The 24679-nt window shown below is 37.7% G+C and overlaps 1 protein-coding gene across 1 annotated transcript in view; it reads left to right on the forward strand.

Moving 5' to 3' along the window:
- Positions 1-24679, forward strand: part of LOC128532870 (alpha-2-macroglobulin-like) — a 30720-nt gene that overhangs the window by 600 nt on the left and 5441 nt on the right. The window contains exons 2-30 of the mRNA XM_053506985.1: positions 1681-1847; positions 12369-12479; positions 13897-14077; positions 14321-14477; positions 14564-14616; positions 14881-14901; positions 15048-15213; positions 15309-15393; positions 15609-15723; positions 15810-15930; positions 16074-16183; positions 16317-16487; positions 16608-16841; positions 16957-17169; positions 17273-17422; positions 17760-17885; positions 18041-18131; positions 18267-18417; positions 18578-18803; positions 18889-19015; positions 19137-19258; positions 19345-19396; positions 19517-19600; positions 22205-22381; positions 22471-22546; positions 22693-22849; positions 22951-23025; positions 23157-23319; positions 24438-24625. Coding sequence (XP_053362960.1) covers positions 12394-12479; positions 13897-14077; positions 14321-14477; positions 14564-14616; positions 14881-14901; positions 15048-15213; positions 15309-15393; positions 15609-15723; positions 15810-15930; positions 16074-16183; positions 16317-16487; positions 16608-16841; positions 16957-17169; positions 17273-17422; positions 17760-17885; positions 18041-18131; positions 18267-18417; positions 18578-18803; positions 18889-19015; positions 19137-19258; positions 19345-19396; positions 19517-19600; positions 22205-22381; positions 22471-22546; positions 22693-22849; positions 22951-23025; positions 23157-23319; positions 24438-24625 — 3678 coding nt within the window. The 5' untranslated portion in view covers positions 1681-1847; positions 12369-12393. The remainder of the gene's footprint in view (positions 1-1680; positions 1848-12368; positions 12480-13896; positions 14078-14320; positions 14478-14563; positions 14617-14880; positions 14902-15047; positions 15214-15308; positions 15394-15608; positions 15724-15809; positions 15931-16073; positions 16184-16316; positions 16488-16607; positions 16842-16956; positions 17170-17272; positions 17423-17759; positions 17886-18040; positions 18132-18266; positions 18418-18577; positions 18804-18888; positions 19016-19136; positions 19259-19344; positions 19397-19516; positions 19601-22204; positions 22382-22470; positions 22547-22692; positions 22850-22950; positions 23026-23156; positions 23320-24437; positions 24626-24679) is intronic.

Genomic DNA, 24679 nt, shown 5'->3' on the forward strand with positions numbered 1-24679 from the left:
TACATTGTGTATAGTAATGCTTGTGTGTGTGGGGGGGGGGGGGGGGGGAAGTGGAGTGCCTGCATGACAGTATAGCTAAATTCAGCTATCACGTTTATATTTGCAAATATATTATTGTGCATGCAGTATGTTTTGTGCACTTTATAGTTATAAATATAGCAGAATAGTTGTTCTAAGAGTTCATATAGTTAAATTTACTCTATGGGTTACTGAAAAAGCTGGAAAAATGTGAATTGTGCCTATTGACAATAACTAAAATGTCTCAGGGAAATATAGTATGTATGTGAGTATGTATTCTCCTACAACAATTGCAACCCTGTTAATTGCATTTCTGTGAATTGTTATATTTTTGAATATTCATTGCAGTAAATCTATTGTTGAGGAAACACCACATATCACTCTTGTGATTATTTCTCCCCATTTCTAGGGGCGCAACACACCCGCGCGTGTGTGCAAAAAGAGTAAGGGTTAGGGTTAGTGTAAGTGAATGTCCAGAATGTCCACAGTGAGTGCAAAAACTGTCTGGTGTACTGATTAAGAGACCGTATTGCCTGCGGGAAGAAGCTCCTTCTCAGTCTTTCTGTGTTGGTCTTCAGGGAGCGGAATCGCTTTCCTGACCTCAACAGAGAAAATAGTCCATTGTTGGGATGGCTGAGGTCCTTGAAAATTTTCCTGGCCTTGGTCCAGCACCGCTTGCTGTAGATCGAGTGCAGGTCAGGAAGCTTGGTGCGGATGATGCGCTCAGCTGATCGCACCACCCTCTGTAGAGCTCGTCTGTCCTGCATGGTGCTGTTCCCAACCAGGTCATGATGTTTCCCTAAGGATGCTCTCTATGGTACAGAAGTAAAAGTTCCTGGAGAACCTTGGAGGGCAGTCTGAAGTCTCTCAAGCGTCTGAGGTGGTAGAGACACTGTCTGGCCTTTTTTCACCATGGTGTTGATGTGACAGGACCATGACAGGTCCTGTGTGATGTGAACACCGAGGTATTTGAAGCTCTTCACTCTCTCCACTGGGCTCTTGATGATAATGGGGGTCTGGTAGTTCCTCTCCTGCTTAGTGCTAAAGTCCACTATCAACTCCTTTGTCTTGCTGACGTTTAGAAGGAGGTTGTTCCTCTGGCACCAGTTCTCCAGATTCCCAATCTCCTTCAGGTAGGCTGACTCATTGTTGTTAGAGATCAGGCCCACCACGACGGTGTCATCAGCAAACTTAATGATGGTAGTGGAGCTGGTAGTGGCCACGCAGTCATACGTGTACAAAGAGTACAGCAGGGGGCTCAAAACTCAACCCCGGGGGGGGCTGCAGTGCTGAGAGTGAGGAAGGCTGAGACATGTCCACCCAGGTAAATGTCTCTTTACTGCCTGTGGTCTGCCAGTTAGAAAATTAGAGATCCACTGGCACAGAGATGAATTGAGTCCCAGGTGCTCCAGCTTGGTGGTGAGTGTGGAGGGAATTATGGTATTGAATGCTAAGCTGTAGTCGATGAAGAGCATTTTAACATAATTCCCACTTCTAGTGTCCAAGTGAGTAAGTGATGTGTGAAGAAGATGAGAGATAGCATCATCATCATCATCATGACTTTTGTTTATTTAAATGTTGTTTTTTTCGATTAGGGTAAACGTAATTTTGTTTCAACTTGACCGTACAAATTCATGTTAAGTCAACATTTCATACATACAGCAGGGGGCAGTAGCGAGACACCAGCTGTCATGAACCGCTAAAGAAACAGAAGAGCAAGACGAATCAAACTACACCTGCGCAGAGATAATTGACTCTCAGCCCATGCATTAGCCCATCCGTTACCCGCTGCAGTTCTGTCCATCTTGGGAGGTCAGGACCTGAAAAAGGTAAGATTTTTAGGGCTGCAACTAACGATTATTTTAACAATCGATTATTCTGTCGACTAATAATGTCGTATCTTACTCGATTGATTGGATAAAACCCCAAAAACCAAGAAAAGCATTAATTTTCAACCTTTAATGGGGCTTCTGCGTTGGCCAATCAGTGGTAATCCTATTTATATGTAAGTACCTTTAGTTTAGCGTAAAAGAACATGGCGGTGGTAAGGCTTGGTGTGGTTAGTCAATATAAATAATATTTTTTCTTTATTTTCGTCATTTAATTGTTTGCTTAATTGTTGTCGACAGACACATGTTACTGTGGCATCGGACGGAAAGGAGTGTTTACAGCATTTTATTCTGACAGAGAGTTTGACGGATTTTGTTCTATGGACTGCTACTACAGCATGAATGAATGACTAGATTGGGTGGAGGGGTTATTAATTTTTTTTTAACTTGTAAAGACAAGCTCTTAAACAGAGCAGCTCTGCCTCCACATTTGGAATTAAATAAATGTTTTATTGGCTAAAATTGTGTCTATTTACTAAGTTAGTGCCGCTTCAAAGGTTACTAAATTGTACTCCTCCTCCTCCTTATTGTGGTGTTTTATGAACCATAATTGTCCTTATCAGGCAATGTGTTTTTAGTTTTCATGCACTTTTAGTAAAACTACAGAAAAACAATTGTCAGTTCAAAACATTCTGAATTACTAATTCTGTAACTTTTTTTTGTTCTTGTTTAACCAATACAAAGTTAACAGTATTGCAAAAATATTAAAATTACATAAAAAATTTAATGAACAGCTTGTGGTACTATATTCTTTTAAATAATTGTAATTTAATTTTGATTATGGGTTTAATACAGTTAAGGCTAGAAGTAATACAGCTCTTGCTATTGGGCATGCGCATATCAATCTAACAATATTTTTCTCTCACTATACAACAATAAAACGTTTTGTATTACAGAAAGGATTAGGTTTAGACGTGAAAAACGATCCAATAGGTATAACAATTTATTTCATTGTTAGTTTCCGGTCGGAGCTATATATCCCTTTCCTGGACTTTTCCTCTGCCTTCAACACCATCTCTCCACAGACATTAATTCTAAAGCTTTCCTCTCTTGGCTTAAGCCCTTCAGTAGGGAACTGGGTCCTAGACTTCCTGACCAACAGATCTCAAACTGTCAGGATCCATGATACCATCTCCTCCACCATCACCATCTGCACAGGCTCGCCTCAAGGTTGCGTGCTGAGCCCCCTCCTGTTCACTCTATTGACGTATGATTGCATAGCGAGATACTCCAGCTGTCATATAGTCAAATTTGCAGATGACACAACAGTAGTGGGACGCATCACTGACAACGATGAATCCTATTACAGAGAGGAGGTAGAACAACTGGTAGAGTGGTGTAGGGGAAATAACCTCTGCATCAATGTAAAAAGACCAAAGAGATGGTGGTGGACATCAGAAAGGACAAGTGAACTCCTCTTCCCCTACACATTGATGGAGCAGCTGTGGAAGTGGTCTCCAGCTTTAAGTATCTAGGCGTCCATATGGCTAAGGACTTAAACTGGAGCGTCAACACCTCGGGCCTGATTAAAAAGGCCCACCAGCACCTCTACTTCCTTAGAAAGCTAAAACAAGCTGGGCTTGGGAGCCTGGTTCTATCTAGTTCGGTATCACCAGGCTCGAAAACAGCTTTTACCCTGAAGCAATTAGACTGCTGAACTCTAGCCATGCTCTGTAGGTCTTCTCCCATTAAACACAATTACAAACTGCTAACTTACTATTTTACTACAACATATCTCTATATTTTTAGTGTAATACAGTGGTGTGAAAAACTATTTGCCCCCTCCTGATTTCTTATTCTTTTGCATGTTTGTCACACAAAATGTTTCTGATCATCAAACACATTTAACTATTAGTCAAAGATAACACAAGTAAACACAAAATGCAGTTTTTAAATGATGGTGTTTATTATTTAGGGAGAAAAAAAATCCAAACCTACATTGCCCTGTGTGAAAAAGTAATTTCCCCCTGAACCTAATTACTGGTTGGGCCACCCTTAGCAGCAATAACTGCAATCAAGCGTTTGCGATAACTTGCAATGAGTCTTTTACAGCGCTCTGGAGGAATTTTGGCCCACTCATCTTTGCAGAATTGTTGTAATTCAGCTTTATTTGAAGGTTTTCCAGCATGAACCGCCTTTTTAAGGTCATGCCACAACATCTCAATAGGATTCAGGTCAGGACTTTGACTAGGCCACTCCAAAGTCTTCATTTTGTTTTTCTTCAGCCATTCAGAGGTGGATTTGCTGGTGTGTTTTGGGTCATTGTCCTGCTGCAGCACCCAAGATCGCTTCAGCTTGAGTTGACGAACAGATGGCCGAACATTCTCCTTCAGGATTTTTTGGTAGACAGTAGAATTCATGGTTCCATCTATCACAGCAAGCCTTCCAGGTCCTGAAGCAGCAAAACAACCCCAGACCATACCACAACCATATTTTACTGTTGGTATGATGTTCTTTTTCTGAAATGCTGTGTTACTTTTACGCCAGATGTAACGGGACACGCACCTTCCAAAAAGTTCAACTTTTGTCTCCACAAGGTATTTTCCCAAAAGTCTTGGCAATCATTGAGATGTTTTTTAGCAAAATTGACGAGCCTTAATGTTCTTTTTGCTTAAAAGTGGTTTGCGCCTTGGAAATCTGCCATGCAAGCCGTTTTTGCCCAGTCTTTTTCTTATGGTGGAGTCGTGAACACTGACCTTAATTGAGGCAAGTGAGGCCTGCAGTTCTTTAGATGTTGTCCTGGAGTCTTTTGTGGCCTCTCGGATGAGTTGTCTCTGCGCTCTTGGGGTAATTTTGGTCGGCCGGCCACTCCTGGGAAGATTCACCACTGTTCCATGTTTTTGCCATTCGGGGATAATGGCTCTCACTGTGGTTCGCTGGAGTCCCAAAGCTTTAGAAATGGCTTTATAACCTTTACCAGACTGATAGATCTCAATTACTTTTGTTCTCATTTGTTCCTGAATTTCTTTGGATCTTGGCATGATGTCTAGCTTTTGAGGTGCTTTTGGTCTACTTCTCTGTGTCAGGTAGCTCCTATTTAAGTGATTTCTTGATTGAAACAGGTGTGGCAGTAATCAGGCCTGGGGGTGACTACAGAAATTGAACTCAGGCGTGATAAACCACAGTTAAGTTATTTTTTAACAAGGGGGGCAATCACTTTTTCACACAGGGCCATGTAGATTTGGAGTTTTTTTTTCTTCCTTAATAACATTTAAAAACTGCATTTTGTGTTCAATTATGTTATCTGTAACTAATAGTTAACTGTTTTTGATGATCAGAAACATTTAAGTGTGACAAACATGCAAAGGAATAAGAAATCAGGAAGAGGGCAAATAGTTTTTCACACCATATAATATATATATATATAACAATATATACATTTAGCCACGTGTCACAGGTCGGTCCACTGCATATATTTCTGTTGTTTGGCGAAAAGTATATAAGTATATTTATACTTATATATATATATATATATATAGTTATGTTATCTTAACTTATAACTGTGGTTTGAACAAAACAACATTGTAATAAGATGCTTGATAAAAGGGCTGGTGGTACATCAGTAATTAAACAGATATCTTTTTTTAAAATTAGTGGTGGAGTAGTCTCTCTCTCACACACACACATACACACACACACACACACACACACACACAATTATTAACTTTTAATTAATCTTTGTGTCTACCTATATGAAGATCCGGACAGTATCTTTAAAGAATAAAAACAAAAAACAGGACAAACTAACAAAAACAGTAAGACGGATAGAGAGCTCCACACCGAGGCAGCCATCCGCGGCGCCATCTCATACAGGTAAATAATTTAAATAATGTTCAATCAAAGTTAGCTGTTCATGTTAAATGAACACAAATATTTCAAGTTGGTTAAACATAATCCAATGTTGTTAAGATAATGTGGTGTAATCATGTAGAACCACTGTCCACTATTGAGTCATGTTCAACCAAAGTGCTATTTTTTTTATATCAATCTCAGTAAAACCGAACTGTTGTTTATCCCTTGTGACTCATCTCCAGGTCAAGACCTTGTGATATCAATGGACAACAACCAAATCACTCCCTCAACCACTGCCCGCAATCTCGGGGTAACCGTGGACAATCATCTGTCATTTTCCCCACACATCGCTAACCTTACTCGCTCTTGTCGATTTCTTCTTTACAATATCAGAAGAATTCGCCCATTTCTTTCTTCACAGGCTACTCAGGTGCTTGTTCAGTCCCTTGTTATTTCAAGACTGGACTACTGCAACTCACTCCTGGCAGGCCTGCCTTTGTCCACGATTCGTCCTCTGCAACTGATCCAGAATGCAGCAGCACGACTCGTTTTTAACCTTCCCAAGTTTTCCCACACCACCCCACTCCTCCGCTCCCTGCACTGGCTTCCTGTAGCTGCCCGCATCAAATTCAAAACACTGATGCTTGCCTACAAAGCTAAAAATGGCTCAGCACCCACTTACCTCTCTGCGCTTATTACACCACGAACTGCACCACGTTCCCTCCGATCCTCCAGCACTGCTCGCCTCATCCCACCATCTCTCAGGGATCGAGGGCGGCATTCATCCAGGCTCTTTTCTGTTCTGGCACCTAGGTGGTGGAATGAACTTCCTCTAGATGTCCGTACATCAGAGACTTTGACTATCTTTAAACGACGACTCAAGATGCATCTGTTTCTCCAGTACTTGGACTAACCCCCCCGAGAAAAAAAAAAAAAAAAAAAAAAACTCAGATGTGTTGGACTAATGGTACTTAGTTATTAACCTAGTTAACCCAGTGTATGTATCCAATGTTGTAAACATTAAAGCACTTTTTGTAAGTCGCTCTGGATAAGAGCGTCTGCCAAATGCCTAAATGTAAATGTAAGAGAGGGTGGTTGCCAGAGGTGATAATGGTGGTGTAAAAAGAGGGTCAGGACAGGGGTGTGGTGTGAGACTGGGTGTTTCAAATCTACAATAGAATCATTCAGGTCATCAACCAGTTGTTGATTTCCTACAGAGTTGGGGGATGGCGTCTTGTAGTTAGTGATGGTTTTCAGGCCTTTTCACACTGAAGCAGGGTCGTTTACAGAAAACTGATTTTCCAGTTTTTCAGAGTAGCTTCTCTTAGCCGCTCTGATCGCCCTTGTTATTGTGTTTCTGGCCTGTTTGTACAAGATCCTGTCCCCACTCCTGTAGGCATCCTCTTTGGCCTGACGAAGCTGTCTGAGTTTTGCTGTAAACCATGGTTTGTCATTGTTATATGTTAAAAAAGTCCTGGTAGGGATGCACATGTCCTCACAGAAACTGATGTAGGATGTTACAGAATCTGTGAGCTCGTCCAGATTGGTGGCAGCAGCTTCAGAAACACTCCAATCAGTGCAGTCAAAACAGGTCTGTAATTCCTGCTCTGTTTCACTGGTCCATCTTTTTACTGTCCTTACTACAGTCTTAGCAGATTTAAGTTTTTGCCTATAGGTCGGGAGAAGATGAACCACCGCCTCGCGATTTCCCCGTTGATTCTGTGTGGCGATCACTCTGAACAGCTGGAAGCCTGGCAGGTGTAGCGCGTTGTCCGGAATGCCTTCATTCAGCCAGGTTTCCGTGAAACACAGCACAGCAGAGTTTGAAAAGTCCTTATTTTTCCTGGAGAGCAGGAAAAGTTCGTCCATTTTGTTGGGTAGAGAACGGAGATTCGCCAGATGTATACTCGGCAGTGCAGTTCTAAAGCCGCGCTGTCGGAGCTTGACGAGTGCGCTGGCTCTCCTCCCCCGCCTGCGCTTCTTAAAGCATTTCAACAGTGCCGCTGCTCTGCCAGTTACAATGTTCAGAAAAACGTTTAAAACATCGAAAACTGGTTGAAAATTGTGTGATGTGTCCTGCTGAATGTTCAGCAGTTCATCCCTGGTATAAGTAACATTTGAGAAATAAAAAACAGGACAAACTAACAAAAACAGTAAGACGGATAGAGAGCTCCACACCGAGGCAGCCATCCGCGGCGCCATCTCATACAGGTTAATAATTCAAATAATGTTCAATCAAAGTTAGCTGTTCATGTTAAATGAACACAAATATTTCAAGTTGGTTAAACATAATCCAATGTTGTTAAGATAATGTGGTGTAATCATGTAGAACCACTGTCCACTATTGAGTCATGTTCAACCAAAGTGCTATTTTTTTTAGTGTACAGTACATATGATTGGAGATCAATTCTTGCTATCCGTGATCACTTAAATGAGGATGGGTTCTGTGTTGAGTATGGTTCCTTTAAAGGTTTCTTCCTATTGCCATCGCAGGAAGTTTTACCTTGCAACCATTGCGCTTGGCATGCCTACCATGATTGATCGTGTGAAGCTGCTTTGCAACAATGACAATTGTTAAAAATGCTATACAAATTAAATAAAATTAAATGGAATACTACACTGCTTAGCCATAACATTAAAACCACCTTGGATTTGTGTTTTCCATATGCCACTATGGTGGCCCTAACCCCTCAGGGCATAGCTCCATAAATGTGCTGTGGTGTCTAGCAGCAGATCCTTTTGGATCCTGAGAGTTGCAAGGTGGTGCCTTGGCATACTTGTTTTTTATGGCACATCCTATGGGTGCTTGATGGGACTGGGATATGAGAAGTTTGAGGGCTGGGCTTTGTGTGTGGCCAATAAAAGTTTTAGATTTTATTGATTTCCACCAGCAAAAAGATACAGTGGACTTGGTAGTTTAAAAAGTGTCTGTTTTAAATTTGCTTATAAAAAAATATTAATCTAAATAGTTGACATTTCCTCTTTTTGCATTTATTACACTGTGCATTGGTGCAGTGTTTTTTGTGCACATGCTTCAAGAGAGGAGCTTGGGCATGAGAAAAATCTGATCCTTTGTACAAAGCAGTTAAAATGGTCAATATTGCAAATTTACTTGTTTTTAAATATTTAAATTATTAAGCTTCTATATTATTTGTTTTAAATATTTAAAAATTCAAAAACCATCTGATGTGCCCGGCTGCTGATGCTCTCCTTCTGCGGCGTGGGAGAAATTTCCCGAAAGCCTGTTCATATAGCCTAGCTTCCCGAAACCTAGTGGCGATGGAATTAACAGCGTCGCCAAACAGGCCGGAAGGTGAGACTGGGGCATCAAGGATGAATGTTCAATCCTTATCCTTAATGCCTGTCAAGTTTAACCACAGGTGCCTCTCTGCGGACACCAGGGAAGCCATAGAACGGCCGATAGCACGGGCCGTCTGCTTGATCGCACGAAGGGACAAGTCAGTAGCCCGGCGTAATTCTGTGAATGCTATCTCATTCACGGTACCGCTCATGCTCAAATCCTTTAGCAGATCAGCCTGATACGCCTGCAAAAACCGCCATGGTGTGCAAAGAAGCGCCGGCCTGACCTGCTGCTTAGAAAGCCTTTCCTACCAGGGTAAAAGAAGATCTACACGGCTTGGATTGAAGTGTTGGCTTTTTCAGTGAGGATGATGTTCCAGGAGAGAGATAGCCCACGGCAGTCTCTTCTATCTGGGGCATCATATAACCTCGTGCTTTTGCATCAACGATATTCACATAAAACGAAGTTGATGGTACAAAAATACGGGAAGAATAAGGTTTGCTCCAAGAACGAGTTTATTCGTTATGGAGGTCGCCAAAAAAGGGCAGAGAGCAGCGTTGTGGCTCCAGGCCACCTGACAGGAATCTGTCATTTAATTTAGAATGTTTGGGGAAGGTTTGCTCCTTCGGCCAATCAATGTGCAGCCGTTCGACCACATGCATTATGACTTTAAGCATCTCCTCATATTCCCTATCCTCCTTAGAGGAGCGTTCTGAGGTAGCTACTTCCATTTCTACAGAAGCAAGAGAGGGAATCTCTTCTACACACTCACAAGAAGCACCGGAGTGCGCTTGTGAAATGGAAGGAGAGACTTCCTGATCGGAAGAGAGGGCGAGAGTAATAAGGGGATATTCCGTCTCGCGCACCTTGGCCAGATCGGCTTGTGATCCCCAGGAGTGCAGCGTGGCTCGTGGTTCCCTAAAGAACGCGAGGCATGCGCGGAGCACCTTTATGGGGAGAAGATCACAATGTTCGCAGTCTTTGTGAAGCCCATGGAGAGCGTGCTTTTCGCACAAACACTCAAAGCAAAAGGTGTGAAGATTGCCCTCCGAAAGGAAATTTCCGCAAGGAGGGGGACATCTCGTTTTAAACTCTGCCTTTTTATAGGCGAGTTAACATTTCTTTGCTTTTAATATGCTTTGACTTTGCTTGTACACACACGCGCACAATGCGGTGAAGACAAAAGATCTGAGGAATGTTTCCGGTTTACTCCTATCCATAACCTGCAGCCTTTGAAAGGGAACCGAATTAGCATATAAATTCACATACTGTAACACCTTGGGGTGAATTGACCAGACAGTTGGCAGTTATGCCTGTACCATTAGATCGTCTGGTCGCTATACATTACAAAGATGTGCATGGGGTTTAAGTAGGATATAAGTGTTGGATCTAAAGGAGAAAAATCTTGGTGAACAGAAGCTTTTGCTTTTGATGTTTGATTTTGCTTCTCCAAAGTAAACAATATCTTTATCCTATGCTGGCAAACACAGGTCCATTTATTTTATTGGTTTTGTAAGTTTTCATATTTTACTTATTTTCCTACGTTTTACTTACATTCCAAGTGGCAGCATAGTAAGTGGCACTAACTACCATATTATGTCAAATTAAACAATTTTATGTGCTGTCATGGCAAATTTTGAGGATTCCAACAAATTTCAAATAAAAACCAAAGACAAACAGACAGACAGACACCCCACAAAGTTCCCACCACAAAGTCCTCAAAGTCACAACTTCCTTAATTTCACATTGGTTTACAGTATATACCTGAAAAGTGCATTATCGCTTCTCTTAGTTTCTTTGTTTGATCTATTCTTTTTATTTAATATTCAATAGATATACTGTTCGGTAATTTGTTTGGCCTATAGTGGTGTGGTGACTCCCAATTCCATACATCTCATTTTTTATTTATTATTTAGGGTTGGTTTTATTGGGCCTTAAAAAAAAAAGAGATTGTTTTTTTCCTCTTTTCCTAACCAGAATATCGACCACTAGTGCTGACGGCTTAATTTGTCTATCTGTTTTAAGATTTTGAAAGTATCTTATTGTTATTTTCTCATCTGTCTCATCTGTCCTTAGTATGCTTCAAGTTACTAAATTAATTTTTTTATTAATTTTTATTCTTTTTTTTTTTTTCTTTAATGATCTCAAGATTACATGTCATATAATGATAAGGATATCATATTGCCATTTAGGATTCAAGCTTTTTGTCCAAGCTTGATTACAAGCTTTCTGCAGTTTTCCATTATGTTTTGTTTGCATTAAAGTTCCTCTTTTCTTAGTTTTTGTGTGTACAGGTCATGCTTCGGTCACGCTCCAAGTTTTTTGCATGTTTTTCTACTTCATTTAAGTTAGAAAAGGAGTATAATATAGAAAAAATTGTAAGTATTATTTATGTATTGTTTAGCCTCTAGTTTAGATATTATATTATGTAATATTATTACTATTAAAGTTGCTTGAAGAATTTGTCTCTGCCTATCCCTTTACTTCCCTAAATTGAGTGTCTGCACGACCTGTGTTTTTCTCCGATGCAACAGAAGAACAGACGGCCAGCTCTTTTACAGAGGCCTTCTGGGGATTAGACATTAAACATTGGTTTGCTTGGAGTGCTAATTTACTGATATATAATTGAAATTCAATAAGTTTTTCCACACTGCTAAGGCTTATAGTTTATGTTTGACATGAGTTTGTAGTGCATTGTGATGCTGGGAAATGAAGTTCAAGTCAAGGGTCACAGGACCGTTATGTTTACTACAGGCAAACAGTGTGCAACAAATGACAGAAAGACTTTTAAACAGGAGTCAACCAAAAATACTAAGATCATACTGTGGAAATGTTACACAGTTATTTATTTATTTATTTATTTATTTATAAATAGTTGTGTGTTTTCACACAGTATGTATACTTTAATTTTATTATTATTCCAGTAACTTCCTTACATATAAGTGCAAAAACATAGTCATATGTCTTTTTAATAATTATAATAAAATGCATTTCGTGCCTAGATACTGTACAGTATGTGTCCAATTATAAATGTCTAAATACAATGCCTGCAGTGAAAAATTACTTACTTTATATGTTATACTGAACATACTTAACTCAGTTTGTATTATTGAATATAATGGTCACTAGTGAATAACTGTAAAAAAAAAAAAAAAAAGTTTTTTACAGTGTTTATGCAATTCTTTATTTACACTGTAATCTGCCTAGTTTGTATGACATGTATCACATACTATTGTGAAACCTGCTATATGTTTTTGCTTATGACAGACGTGTGCAGTGTAGTCAGATTGCTTAAAGTGGTTAATCATTAATCAGAGGATGAGAGCAAATAACCTGACTGTCTTTAAAAAGGCTTTTGAACTTTACAGCTTGGCACTGGTGAAGGACTTCATCATGGTGGTCAATCAGGTCCACATAAGGATATGGCTAATGATAGCCAGCGTCCTCTTTCTTTCTGTCTATGGACACACATCAGGGCCGTAAGTATAATACAACTTTACACTGTTGTCAAACTCTTACAAATTGTAAATTCCAGTGTAAAATATATATATTTTTAAATATACACTAAGGAGTACATTTAAAAATGTGTTCTTTTTTTTTTCGTACTGTATTTGCATTTTGGATTAGGATTCAGATACATTTCTGGAAAGTTGGAAAGCATTAACAATACATAACAAGCTGCAGGGAGTGTAACGAAATGAAAAAATTATTATGGACAAGCACTAAATAGTTTTTAGCACAAAATTAATGACCTTTAGGAATTTAGTAAACTTGCAGTAAGAACACATAGATTTCTGTAATTACCTTAAAGAATAGAATTTTCCCTGTATCTATACAAACATTTTCAGGACATTAAATCATGAAGTGGGTATGTAAATATCAGCACTGTTGGAGCATTAAACGTCATAACAAGAGTGCACATTGTAGTTCATGTCAGTGTATTTTTATGATGTGTATTGCAAAAATTAGAAAAGTGAAACGCTTGTAAGGTTTTAGGTAGCAGTTAGTTTGGCTGCTTGATATTACATACAAGCGAATGTTTCAACAGCTTGCACAGATCTTACACAGCAATAACACTGATTGCAAACTGCAGATACTTAGGTCAGTGTACCCTAAGGCAGTGATCTTCAACCTTTTTTGCATTTCGAACCAGTTATATGCAAGACAGTTTTCCAGAGACCAGCCATCACACACTCGTAATAAAGCATAATAAAGTGCATAATATATACAACATACCATAACACAGAATCTTTCCCCATGTCCAGTCAGCTCCGTAATTTAATTTTTATTGCTGTCATTGCAGACAACCCTCTGTCACAAAAATAGATTTTTGAAAATGGAAGCAATATTTTTATTGCTTTTGTGGCATTTTTAGATTATTCCACCTTGATTTTAATCCAGAATGTCAACAGAATTTAAGTTGCTTCAAACACACTTTTAAGGCCACATTTATTATACAGAGGGGGCTAGGAGCATGTGAATCATACAGTATGTTGCAATGTACAATACAGACAAAAGCAAATGGAAAACAATATGATAATTTTTCAAAACACTCTCACAGACTCTGTAGACTCTGATAGTCCATGAAATGAAAATAAAATCAAATTTATATTTTTAATTTAACTTTTTAGTTTTTAATTCTTTCTGTGCAGCACGGTACCAAATCATCCATAGCCTGGTAGCAGTCTGGGGCCCGGTGGTTGGGGACCACTGCCCTAACGCACTTTGTTGGTACTTTTGCAATAATATTGATTATTGAGCTGTGTTTTGTGAGGTTAACTAAAAGTTTACACAAGTTGTTGCTTTGATTTGGTCACGAATTAACATGGCCAATTTTATTTATTGACTAAATATAAATGGATTAATAATTACTTGAACCTTCATTTACTTTTTTAGATATTTCATGGTGACATTTCCTGCAGTGATAGAGTCTGACTCTGATGCTAAACTGTGTGTGAGTCTTCTACAGCCTAATGAGACTCTGCAAATGAATGTTTATCTGGTTCACAACAATGAGAACAGAACTCTTTTACAAGAGACAGTGGAAAAGGAGATGCACCACTGCTATAATTTTAAGGTTTGATTTAATTTGTGTTATTTAATTTGTAAATTAGTGTTGTTTCATAGTTTTGAAATCTCCAATATTGTTCTAGAAAATAGAAAATAACTATACAAAAAACATTGACTTAGAAGGCATGCCCAAGCTTAAGACGGGTACTGAACATTTACAGTATATGCTTTACTTCTATAAGTATTATAGATACTGTACAGTATATGCATATTTTTAAACTTTGGTTTAACATGGATTACTTCCTTTCAGGCTCCACGGGTTGAAGAACGATCAGTGCAGGAGATCAATGTGGAAGTTACTGGTGAAAGTTTTAAGATGACACAAAAAAGCAAAGTGATGTTTAAATCATACGACAAACTTCTTTTTATACAGACTGATAGGCCTATTTACAATCCAGGCCAAACAGGTGATTCATTTCTGCAATATGTTAATATAAATATTTAATTTGTCTCCTATTTAATTCAAAATGTCAAACAACGCTTTTTTTCACAGTGAATTTTAGAATTGTTTCTATGGATTCTAATTTTATCCCACTTGAACAAAAGGTAAGAAGAAAGCTTTATGTTAAATATGCAGTTGGAGTACTGTTTACCAGCACAAGAGGGTGCTTGATTTTAATTTACATTAACACAGACCATGGTTAATGTTGCTCCCATCTGGGTTGCTTCCATCTGTGTGTAAGTTTTTTAGTTAAGCGGTTTCCATTAAATAAACCATTGCCTCCTTGCTTATGGTGTGTTTCATCAATGCATTGCGTTTTTTTTTAATCCAAATTATGAAATATTAAAGCATTGTTTTATACTCCACAGTACAGCATGGTGAGCCTTCAGGTAAGATGGAATCATGCACATTGCACATTTTATAGCCCTGTTCATTTGTAGGCTTTTGTCTATAAGAATTGTTAATGCTTATTCAGTGTTGTCATGCACCTGAACTAATTGTAACTGAACTGTGTATCTTTTGTGGAAACAAACAGGATAATCACCAGAACAGGATTGGTCAGTGGACAAATGTCTCCTCGAAAGGCCTGATACTGCAGCTTTCACATGAGTTAAATGCTGAGGCTCCACAGGGATATTATCAGTTACGTGCTAACACTGGAAATAAGGAGATTACACACCAATTTAAGGTGGAAAAGCATGGTAAGTGAGATTACTAATAATATTGAAGCATTTTTCTGCGTATAAAGATGTAACCAATATAACTTACCATAATAATACATTTGATTGACTTTCAGTTTTGCCCAAGTTTGAGGTCACAGTAAAAGCGCCAGAAGAACACAGTGTTAGTGATGAGGAAGTAAATATAGAAGTCTGCGGAAAGTAAGTTTTTTTTTTTATTATTATTATTATTATTATTATTATTTAAAACTGAAAAAAGAAATGATTTAGAATTCGTTTCAGTTTTATTAAACACATTGAATAGTGTTGACACAACTGAATATCTAGCACATGTGTAAATCCTTCTTGTATCTTATGCTGTATATCATACAAAGTCTTATAGACAGTATGTTGTATTAAATGTACTTTATGAAAAGGTACACATATGGACAACCTGTACCTGGTCAAGCAGAGGTGCAGGTGTGCCGGAAAATAAACCAGCATTTTTCTGAGGCACCGTTGATTTCACCCTGTCTGAGTGAAACTGTGGAGGTATGTATGTAACCATTAAATGATAATCATTTCTTTTACACTCTAGTGAAAAAATACATAATATTTGTTTTTGGGTGTTTCCACAGATGAGTCAGACTGGCTGTGCATTTCTTCTCATTAATGTGTCAACTTTCCTGAATACTGAATTGGAACATAAATCTGAGAATAATCTTCATATTACAGTTACGCTCAAAGAGGAAGGAACAGGTCAGTCAATAAAGATAAGAAAAAAGACAGCACTATGAGCAGACCCCTAATATACTTTATACTTTACATTTACACAACTTTCATTCATGTTTCATGATAACAAACTGCAATTTAATTTATTTGTTTATTTATTTTTTGCTTAGATATATCCATGGTGAAAACTGAAAAGATAGAACTTTCTTTCCAAATTGGTAAAGTGGAATTCCTCGATTTACCAACAAACTTTGAACATGGAAATGTTATAAATGGAAAAGTAGGTTTTTTTGGCTGTTGTTTGTTTTGTTTTTGTTTTTTTCTTTCTATTGTTCATTACCAATTGCTATTTTGTTTATGCATATTATGTTTGACTCTGTAGTAACAATAATTCTTTTTTCACTGATCAACAGATTAAAGTTACCACCTTCAGGGGAACTCCCATTCCTAACAAGAAGGTGTATCTCTCAGAAGGTGAAAGGTGGTCTCAAAAGTTATTATTTAATCTTACTACAGACAGTAATGGATTGGCAGACTTCTCAATCGCTTCACCTGAAGATCCTGCAACACAGATCATATTGCAGGTATTGAACTACACCATAATTTTAGAAAAGTAAAGAAAAGAAGCCAATTTTTCGGTACATTATGATGCATTAAAGCTAAATTGTATTGGGTTTTTTTTGCCCTGTGTCCCTGTTGTCTAGGCAAGTGTCTATCTCGAGGAAAAATATCATGCACCAAAAACACCATTCTTTACAACTGCTGATGCACAAATACAGCTTCTCCAACCTGCTACACCTTACAGCCCAGTGTTCAGTGAACTGTTAATAGAGAGCTCAGAGGAATCATTTAAATGTGGTGCTGAAATTCCAATAACCATTAACTACTATATAGTTGGGGAAACTACTGAAAATTTCAGTACTGATCTCATATACACGGTAAGTATGTGCATTGAAACTATTCGTTTTTTGAGACAGCTGCTTTACGTACGTTACAGTAGCTCTGCATAAGACACATTGGAGAGATGTCATGTATTTTCTCTCTCTGCCATAGGTTTTATCTAAAGGATCCATAGTCCATCATGGTCATGAGAAAGTTAATGTGGAAGACTCTACAGATGCCAGAAAAGGAAAAATATCTTTTACACTCTCTGTTCTTGCTGAGTTCGCTCCTATAGTCCAGGTTCTAGCATACACTGTCCTCCCCAGTGAGAATGTCATTGCTGCTAGCAAGAATTTTGATGTGGAAAAATGCTTCCAAAATAAGGTAATACTTGCACCATTATTTGAACTTTTTCCTTGCAATCAAGTAGTCTGATTACCCTGAAATTGCTAAACTTAGCCAATCTTGTTTCCATCATCTACTCCAGGTTTCGCTACAGTTCTCTCCCTCCAAGGCAGTTCCTGGTGAGAAAAACACTCTCGAGCTCTCAGCACATCCTGGTTCACTGTGTGGCCTCAGTGCTGTGGATCAGAGTGTCTTCATCCTGGAGTCTGGAGATCGTCTAAACACTGACAAGGTGAAATTAAGATGTGCTAAACTGGTAACTTTAATGTCTACATTTCAACAACACATTTAACAATGTTGTTAACTGTTACCTCAGAGACTGTTTCTCTAGAACAGAAATGCTAAGGGCTCAACCTTGTCAAAGAGTTACTTGTCGCACATACTTTGTTCATATTGCAAAATATAAGTGAAGACTCAGACCTCCAGTGGTTAATCTGGTATTTAATGCGTAATAAAATGTCTTGTCCCTCAAATCTCACATGCACTAAGATGATATATACAGGTCAAAGATTTATATATGTATATTTTGATGTATTTAGTTACACTTGTTTATTTGATGTGTTCTGTAGATATTTCAATTGTTACCAGTAACATCGGTAACAAATTATCCCTATGAAGTTGAAGATGATCTGGAGTGTTTGTATGTTAGACCCCGACGGTATACACAGAGTGACCACGTTTACAATACATTAAAGGTAACAGACTAACTTGCTGTAAATCACAGCATAATAAGCCATGTAGTTACTAATTATAGTATGTTTTCTGGTATGTTTTAAGGTTATAAATTTCATTTGGATTCAATGATAAACAATTTTTGGTTCACTGTGTCCACTGTGTTATCACCTGACAGGGAGTAGGGCTGAAGATGGCAACAAATTTGGCTGTTAGACAACCTCGCTGTTTGATGTACAAAGGCATACAGTATCACCGGGATGTTTATGGTATGTCCAGACATTTATTCATAAATTATTGTTCATCCTAAACAATTACAATACAATGAAATTAGAATCTCACAGATACAACAGCTACTGTATTTTGTGACTTGTTGTTAATTGTTTGTTTTTGCTGATTTCCAGGTCGATACCTAGATTTTGTTCCCCAAGTTGCTTATTCAATGGCCGCGCCACACCCAATGGGATTAGAAAGTTTTGACTCAGATTATGTACATGTTGAGACAGTGCGTAAGTTCTTTCCAGAAACTTGGATATGGCAACTTGAAGAAGTTGGGTTAGTGAATCAGCATATTACGTTTTATATATATTTATGTTTAGGATAGACACTTGTGTGCTGTACCTCTGTTCAATCAAATTACTGTAATCACTATAATACTGAATAATCCTTTCATTTGATGGTGGAAAGATTAGTGTAATTTTTTTTTTTTTTAAAGGGCCTCAGGATCAATTGAGCTTCCTGTCACTGTTCCTGACACCATCACAACTTGGGAGACAGAGGCTTTCTGTGTGTCCTCTGAAGGTCTGGGACTGGCTCCTCCCATTCAGCTCACTGTATTTCAACCCTTCTTCCTGGAGCTCACGTTACCCTACTCTATTATCAGGGGAGAGGTTTTTGAACTGAAGGCCACTGTTTTCAATTATCTTTCAAAATGCATTATGGTATTGTAAGGTCCTACTTTTATCTTCAGAAGTACTGTAACATTTGATATGCACAGTAAATTAATCACTTGTGTCTCAACCTCAGGTTAAAGTGACTCCGGCCCCTTCTTCAGACTACACTCTGGAGCCGTCTTCTGATGGCGAATATTCATCCTGTCTGTGTGCAAATGGCAGAAAGACCTTCAAATGGACTCTGATTCCCTCTGTGCTTGGTATGACATCTTCACTTGAGGCATATGTCTAATATGTTTGATACAGTATGTCTGTTACATTATATCATGGAAAGTTGAGAATAAAAAGAACACTGTTATTGTAATTGTTTTTACACTACAGGAGTCTTGAATGTGACAGTGAGTGCAGAGGCAGAACAATCCCAGACTATGTGTGACAATGAGATTGTAAGTGTTCCAGAGAGAGGCCGCATTGACACGGTTACACGGAGCCTGATTGTAAAGGTTAGTGACATGATAAATAGTCTGATCAGAAAGTTTATGTTTGGCCTAATTATTACTATGATTCAATAACTATTTTCCCCACATAGGCTGAAGGAACTGAAAAAACAAAAAGTCAAAGCTGGTTATTATGCCCACAAGGTTAGACTAGACCTAAACTTTATTTTAAATCATTGAGATGAAGGTGATGGTGGAAGGTACTGGTGCCAGTAGTACTGTTTTACTTAGTTAAAACATATCTGTCTTTCATTTTACGTACAGGCAACAGTGTTTCAGAAGAATTGGAGCTGAGTCTTCCTGAGGATGTAATAGTGGGATCAGCACGAGCTTCTGTTTCAGTATTTGGTAAGAAAAAAAAAGGTTAGGTTAAAGGTTCGCTTCTAATATTAAATGATAGTTAGTCTTAGAATGCTAATATTTAGAACAATTGATTAAAAGAGTAATAAGGAGCAGCTTTAAAAGCCAAAATGTTTTAAAACATTTTTTTATATTCTTAGCTAATAATTTATTTAGTGCAGATTCAGTGCTCAGCTAAATTTTTAGCAATTTCTGCATGCAACTGGCAAAAACCTGTTTAAATTTTTCTGTTACCAAACTAAGTGTAAGTACATGGTTGTTTTACTTTATTCGTGTGACACCAAACCTAGCCAAAAAGCCAATGAATCAAAATTATTTTCAGTCGGAACCTGAGTTAGCAAATAGATTAACAAACCTATAATCAACCTATAAACCTGCCAGGGCTAAAGCCCAGGTGCACACCTTGGTGAGCTATTACAACAACAAAGCAAAACACATTTCACTGTACCAATAAAAATATTAATTATAGATTAATATGTGAATACCATGTAACAAAAATAACATGTCAGTCATTTGAAACTAGTTATAATAATGTTGTTAAGTCAAACACCACTGAAAATCTCACAGAGGAAATCCACAATCATGTTTATTCCCTCTTTTAAACTGCAAGCTAGGTGTATTATAATTTGATATTACTATCCCCCAACTATTTAAAAGATGGTTTAAAGCTTGTCCAAATCAATTGAATAAAATTTTATTTATATAGCGCTTTTAACAACGGTAATTGTCTCAAAGCAGGTTCACAAAAATGAAAAGAGATTTTAAAAAGAAAATTTATGGAAGTATGTACACTACCGTTCAAAAGTTTTAGAAGACTTTCTAACTCCATGATGGTTCCTGATTTTAATTTCTTTCTACATTGTAAAGAAATGCTGAAGGTGTCCAAAACATGCATTAATCTCCTTTGAACAGTTAATGGTAAGATGTGTCTGCTACTTATGCTCTGTAAAGACTTCATAACGCCTCTAATCTGAAGTGCTGTTAATTAGTCATTTTTCAGGCTGATAACTCTAAATGAACTTCTCGTCTGCGGCAGAGGTAGGTTTTGGTGTCGCCCTTCTGGGATGGTCTTCATGAGAGCCAGTTTCATTATGGTACTTGACAGATTTTGCAAATGCACTTGACAATACTGTTCTTGCAAGAACTATTACAGAAAGGTTGACCTCTGTGTCCTAAAATAACAACTAACTGTTGTTTTTCTTGTTGTTACGTAATTACCTAATCCCATATGTGTTATTTTGTAGTTTTAAAATCCCCAGTATTGTTGTAGAATGTAGAAAATAAAATACTAAACAAAAAATAATAATTTTCAAGTGTTCCAAAACTTTTGAACGGTGTGTCTAGATAATAATGAGATGAATGAGAAATGTCTCTGATGAGCAAGCCAAGGGTAATGGCAACAGTGGCAAGGAAAAACTCCCTGAGAAGTCAATAGGAAAAAACCTTGAGAGGAACCAGACTCAATCAGGGAACCCATTCTTATTTGGGTGATAACAGATAGAAATTATATAACATCATGTGTGTTATGCAGCTGAAAGTTCAATATAACAGAAGTTCTTTAAATTAACATGAAGTCCGATTTAGCACAGGGATGAGTCAGTAGGTGCAGAGGGCAGATGGGGTCTGGATCACTGGGAGCACAGGAGCAGCATGTGTAACTCCAACCATCATGAAGCAAACTCCAGCTGGAGCTGGTAATTCTCTGGATGCCTCATGATCCTCGCAGGGTTGACCTTTGTCTACTGAAGCTGGCACAATCTCCAGATGCCATGGGATGGGTAGAAAAATAAAGAAGAGATGAAAGGAATTAGTGTAGTTGCCATTCAGGATAGATGTACTGGAGGTATAGTTTGTGTTGACTGGAATGTAGCCATGCATAACCTTTAACTTGCAAATGGCAACCACTGGATTAATGCCTTAAGTTGCAAAATGTCAGACATTATGAGATTCTTGCAATAACATCTTTCCACAAGAGATAGCTTTGGGTCCATTTTATATTAGACTAAATATCAGTTCTTAATAGAGAACATGTTGACCCAGTTTGAACTGTAAGTGAAAAGTGCAAAAACTTATCAATATAATCAATGACCCATTTTCCTGAGGAATGCTATTCCTACAACAGTGTCTGGAACTGCCATGGTCAACTCCAGCATCAGTAGTGACTGAAAAGGTATCAGGATTGGCAGAATTTATACACGAGACATGTATCAAAGAGATAAAATTCCATAATTCCATGAATTGGCTTCATCTGGTCTGAAACTTTATGATGGAAAAATATATTTGTTTGTAAACATCATTCACAAAAAGGAATAGATATATATTTTTTAACATTTTTAAATATATTTTTTCACTCTTAGAGACTCAAGTAGTGACTCATCATTAGAACCAAGTATTTAACATCATACCGTACTTATTGTTTGTTTAGACAACAAATATCTGTGACTGGAAGAACAGACTATATTTGCAAGTCAGCTATACTTAGCTTTTACGAAACTACTACAGTACTTACTATTTTTTTTATCAGGCAAGGCAGAAAAATTGTGTATTAAAGGAAAAATCTTAATTGTAGGAGAATTGTGTGTAATTTTGTAGGAGACATACTTGGCAGTGCATTAAAAAATCTGGATGGACTACTAAGGATGCCATATGGCTGTGGAGAACAAAACATTGCTCTTCTCGCCCCCAATATCTACATTCTTCAGTATCTAGAAAACACTAAGCAGCTCACCACAGCCATCCGCGAGAGGGCTACTGGTTTCCTTAAGAGTGGTTAGTAAGATTAACTTTTACTTCAACAATAGCCTTGCTGAGTATATTCTTGTAGAAGTAATCAGAATCAATGATTTGTCTTTACACAGGATACCAGCGGCAGCTTAACTATAAGCATTTTAATGGTGCATACAGCACATTTGGCAGTGGAGAGGGGAACACATGGTAAGAATGTTAACTGCCACACAGGTAGCATTAATGATGTAAATATTTAAAAACCTCAAGCTTCTTTTTTAATACTTTGCAAATATATACTGGAAAATGTCCCACAAATATTTTAACTATGAATACAAATAAATTTCCATCACCAGGTTAACTGCTTTTGTCTTGAGGACTTTTGGCAAAGCACAACGTTACATCTTTATTGATCCAGAAGTCATTAACAGTGCAAAGCAATGGCTCATAAATATGCAGAGATCAGATGGTTGTTTTATACAACAAGGAAGTCTGTTTAATAACAGAATGAAGGTCTGTATGTATTTTGGGCTCTCCATACTGAAGAACACATGAATACTAAATACATTTACTGAATTTCGTTTTTATACATACATCATTCTTATGTGTTTCAGGGTGGTGTAAATGATGAGGTGACAATTACTGCTTACATCACTGCATCATTCCTTGAACTTGGACATACAGCCCACGTAAGAACATAATACAGTTTTAAATGTTTGCTTTTAGATAGCACATGATTCTGTAGGGAGGGACTGCAAAAGTAAAATAAAACCTTAACTTTAACTGAAACATTGCAAACAACTGAGTTTCTTGATTGCAGGATGCTGTTGTGAATAAAGGGTTGTTGTGCCTGAAGTCTTCTATTGGTAACATGACAAACACCTACACCACTGCACTGATGGCCTACACTTTCAGTCTAGCTGGAGAGAAAGACCTTCGGGAGCAGCTACTGAAAGAGCTGGAAAGTGTTGCTATTTCAGGAGGTATGAATTGAGTTTTTTATATATATATATATATATATATATATATATATATATATATATATATATATATAAAATTAATAACTATAAACTACTTAATAGTTGAGGCATCATTGCCTTATTTATTTATTAAGTTAATATACTTAATAATAACAATAAGCAAAGTTGAAAAATTAGATTCTCAAAATAACATAACCCCTACAAGACTGTAAAATGTTTTAAATGTTTTCTTATTTTCAAATTTAAACCAAATTTTTTTATTCATCACATACACAACCATAAACAGTCTAAGCCTTAGAGAATCACTGGTCTCACCACTGTCTTGTACACCTTTTCTTTCATTCCCGCTGATTACTCTATCACACACCACACCTGATACTTTTTTCCACCCGTTCCAACTTGTCTGTACACACCTCTTCACCTCTCTTCCACACTCTTCGCTGCTCAGTTGACCCTAAGTACTTAAAGTGCACTTAAGTAAACTGCACCTTCTTTACTTCTGCTCCCTGTAGCCTTACCCTTCCAAAATAAAATATAAAATAGAATTTTGTTTAGATTTTGTTTCTTTGTTTGTTTTGCATATTTATCACACATAAATAATTCAGATCATCAAACAAATTTTATATTACAAAGAGAACCAGAGTAAATGTAAAATGCAGATTTTAAATGATGATTTAATTTATAAAGGGGCAAAAGCTGTCCAAACCTACCTGGCTCTATGTAAAAAAATACTTGCCAACACTTATTTTGTGGACTAATGAGAGAAAAGTTTTTGGAAGATGTGCATCCATAACATCTGGTGTAAACTAACACAGCATTTCATAAAAAAAATAAATAAATAAATAAATAAATAAAAACACAGCATACCACATAGTTGTGTGATGGAACCATGAATTCTGTGCTCTACCAGAAAATCGTGAAGGAGAATGTCCAGCCATCTTTTCAAGCTCAACGCACTTGGGTTGTTCTAGACTTAAATCCAATTGAGATCATTAAACAGGCCATTCATGCTTGACCATTCATAAAACCCATCCAATGTGGCTGAATTAAAACAAATTTGTTGGCCAAATGCAGCAAAAAAGTCAACCCTAATTGCCTTGTGTCATTTTTCATTTTAGTAGGACATCTTCACTGGTCTCAATCAGCATCAGATGACTCTGGTGCATTGTCAGTGGAAATCAGTTCCTACGTGCTGCTAGCTGTTCTCACTACAAGTGAGCTCTCTGCCGTGGATTTGGGATACGCGAATAGAATAGTCAGCTGGTTGGTGAGGCAACAAAATCCTTGGGGAGGCTTTTCGTCCACCCAGGTACTCAATCAATTTTCATTTTCTTTATTTTCTTTCAGTACTTCACTGTCTGTA

The sequence above is a fragment of the Clarias gariepinus genome, chromosome 11 (assembly GCF_024256425.1).
Source record: "Clarias gariepinus isolate MV-2021 ecotype Netherlands chromosome 11, CGAR_prim_01v2, whole genome shotgun sequence".
In the NCBI taxonomy this organism is placed as follows: Eukaryota; Metazoa; Chordata; class Actinopteri; order Siluriformes; family Clariidae; genus Clarias; species Clarias gariepinus.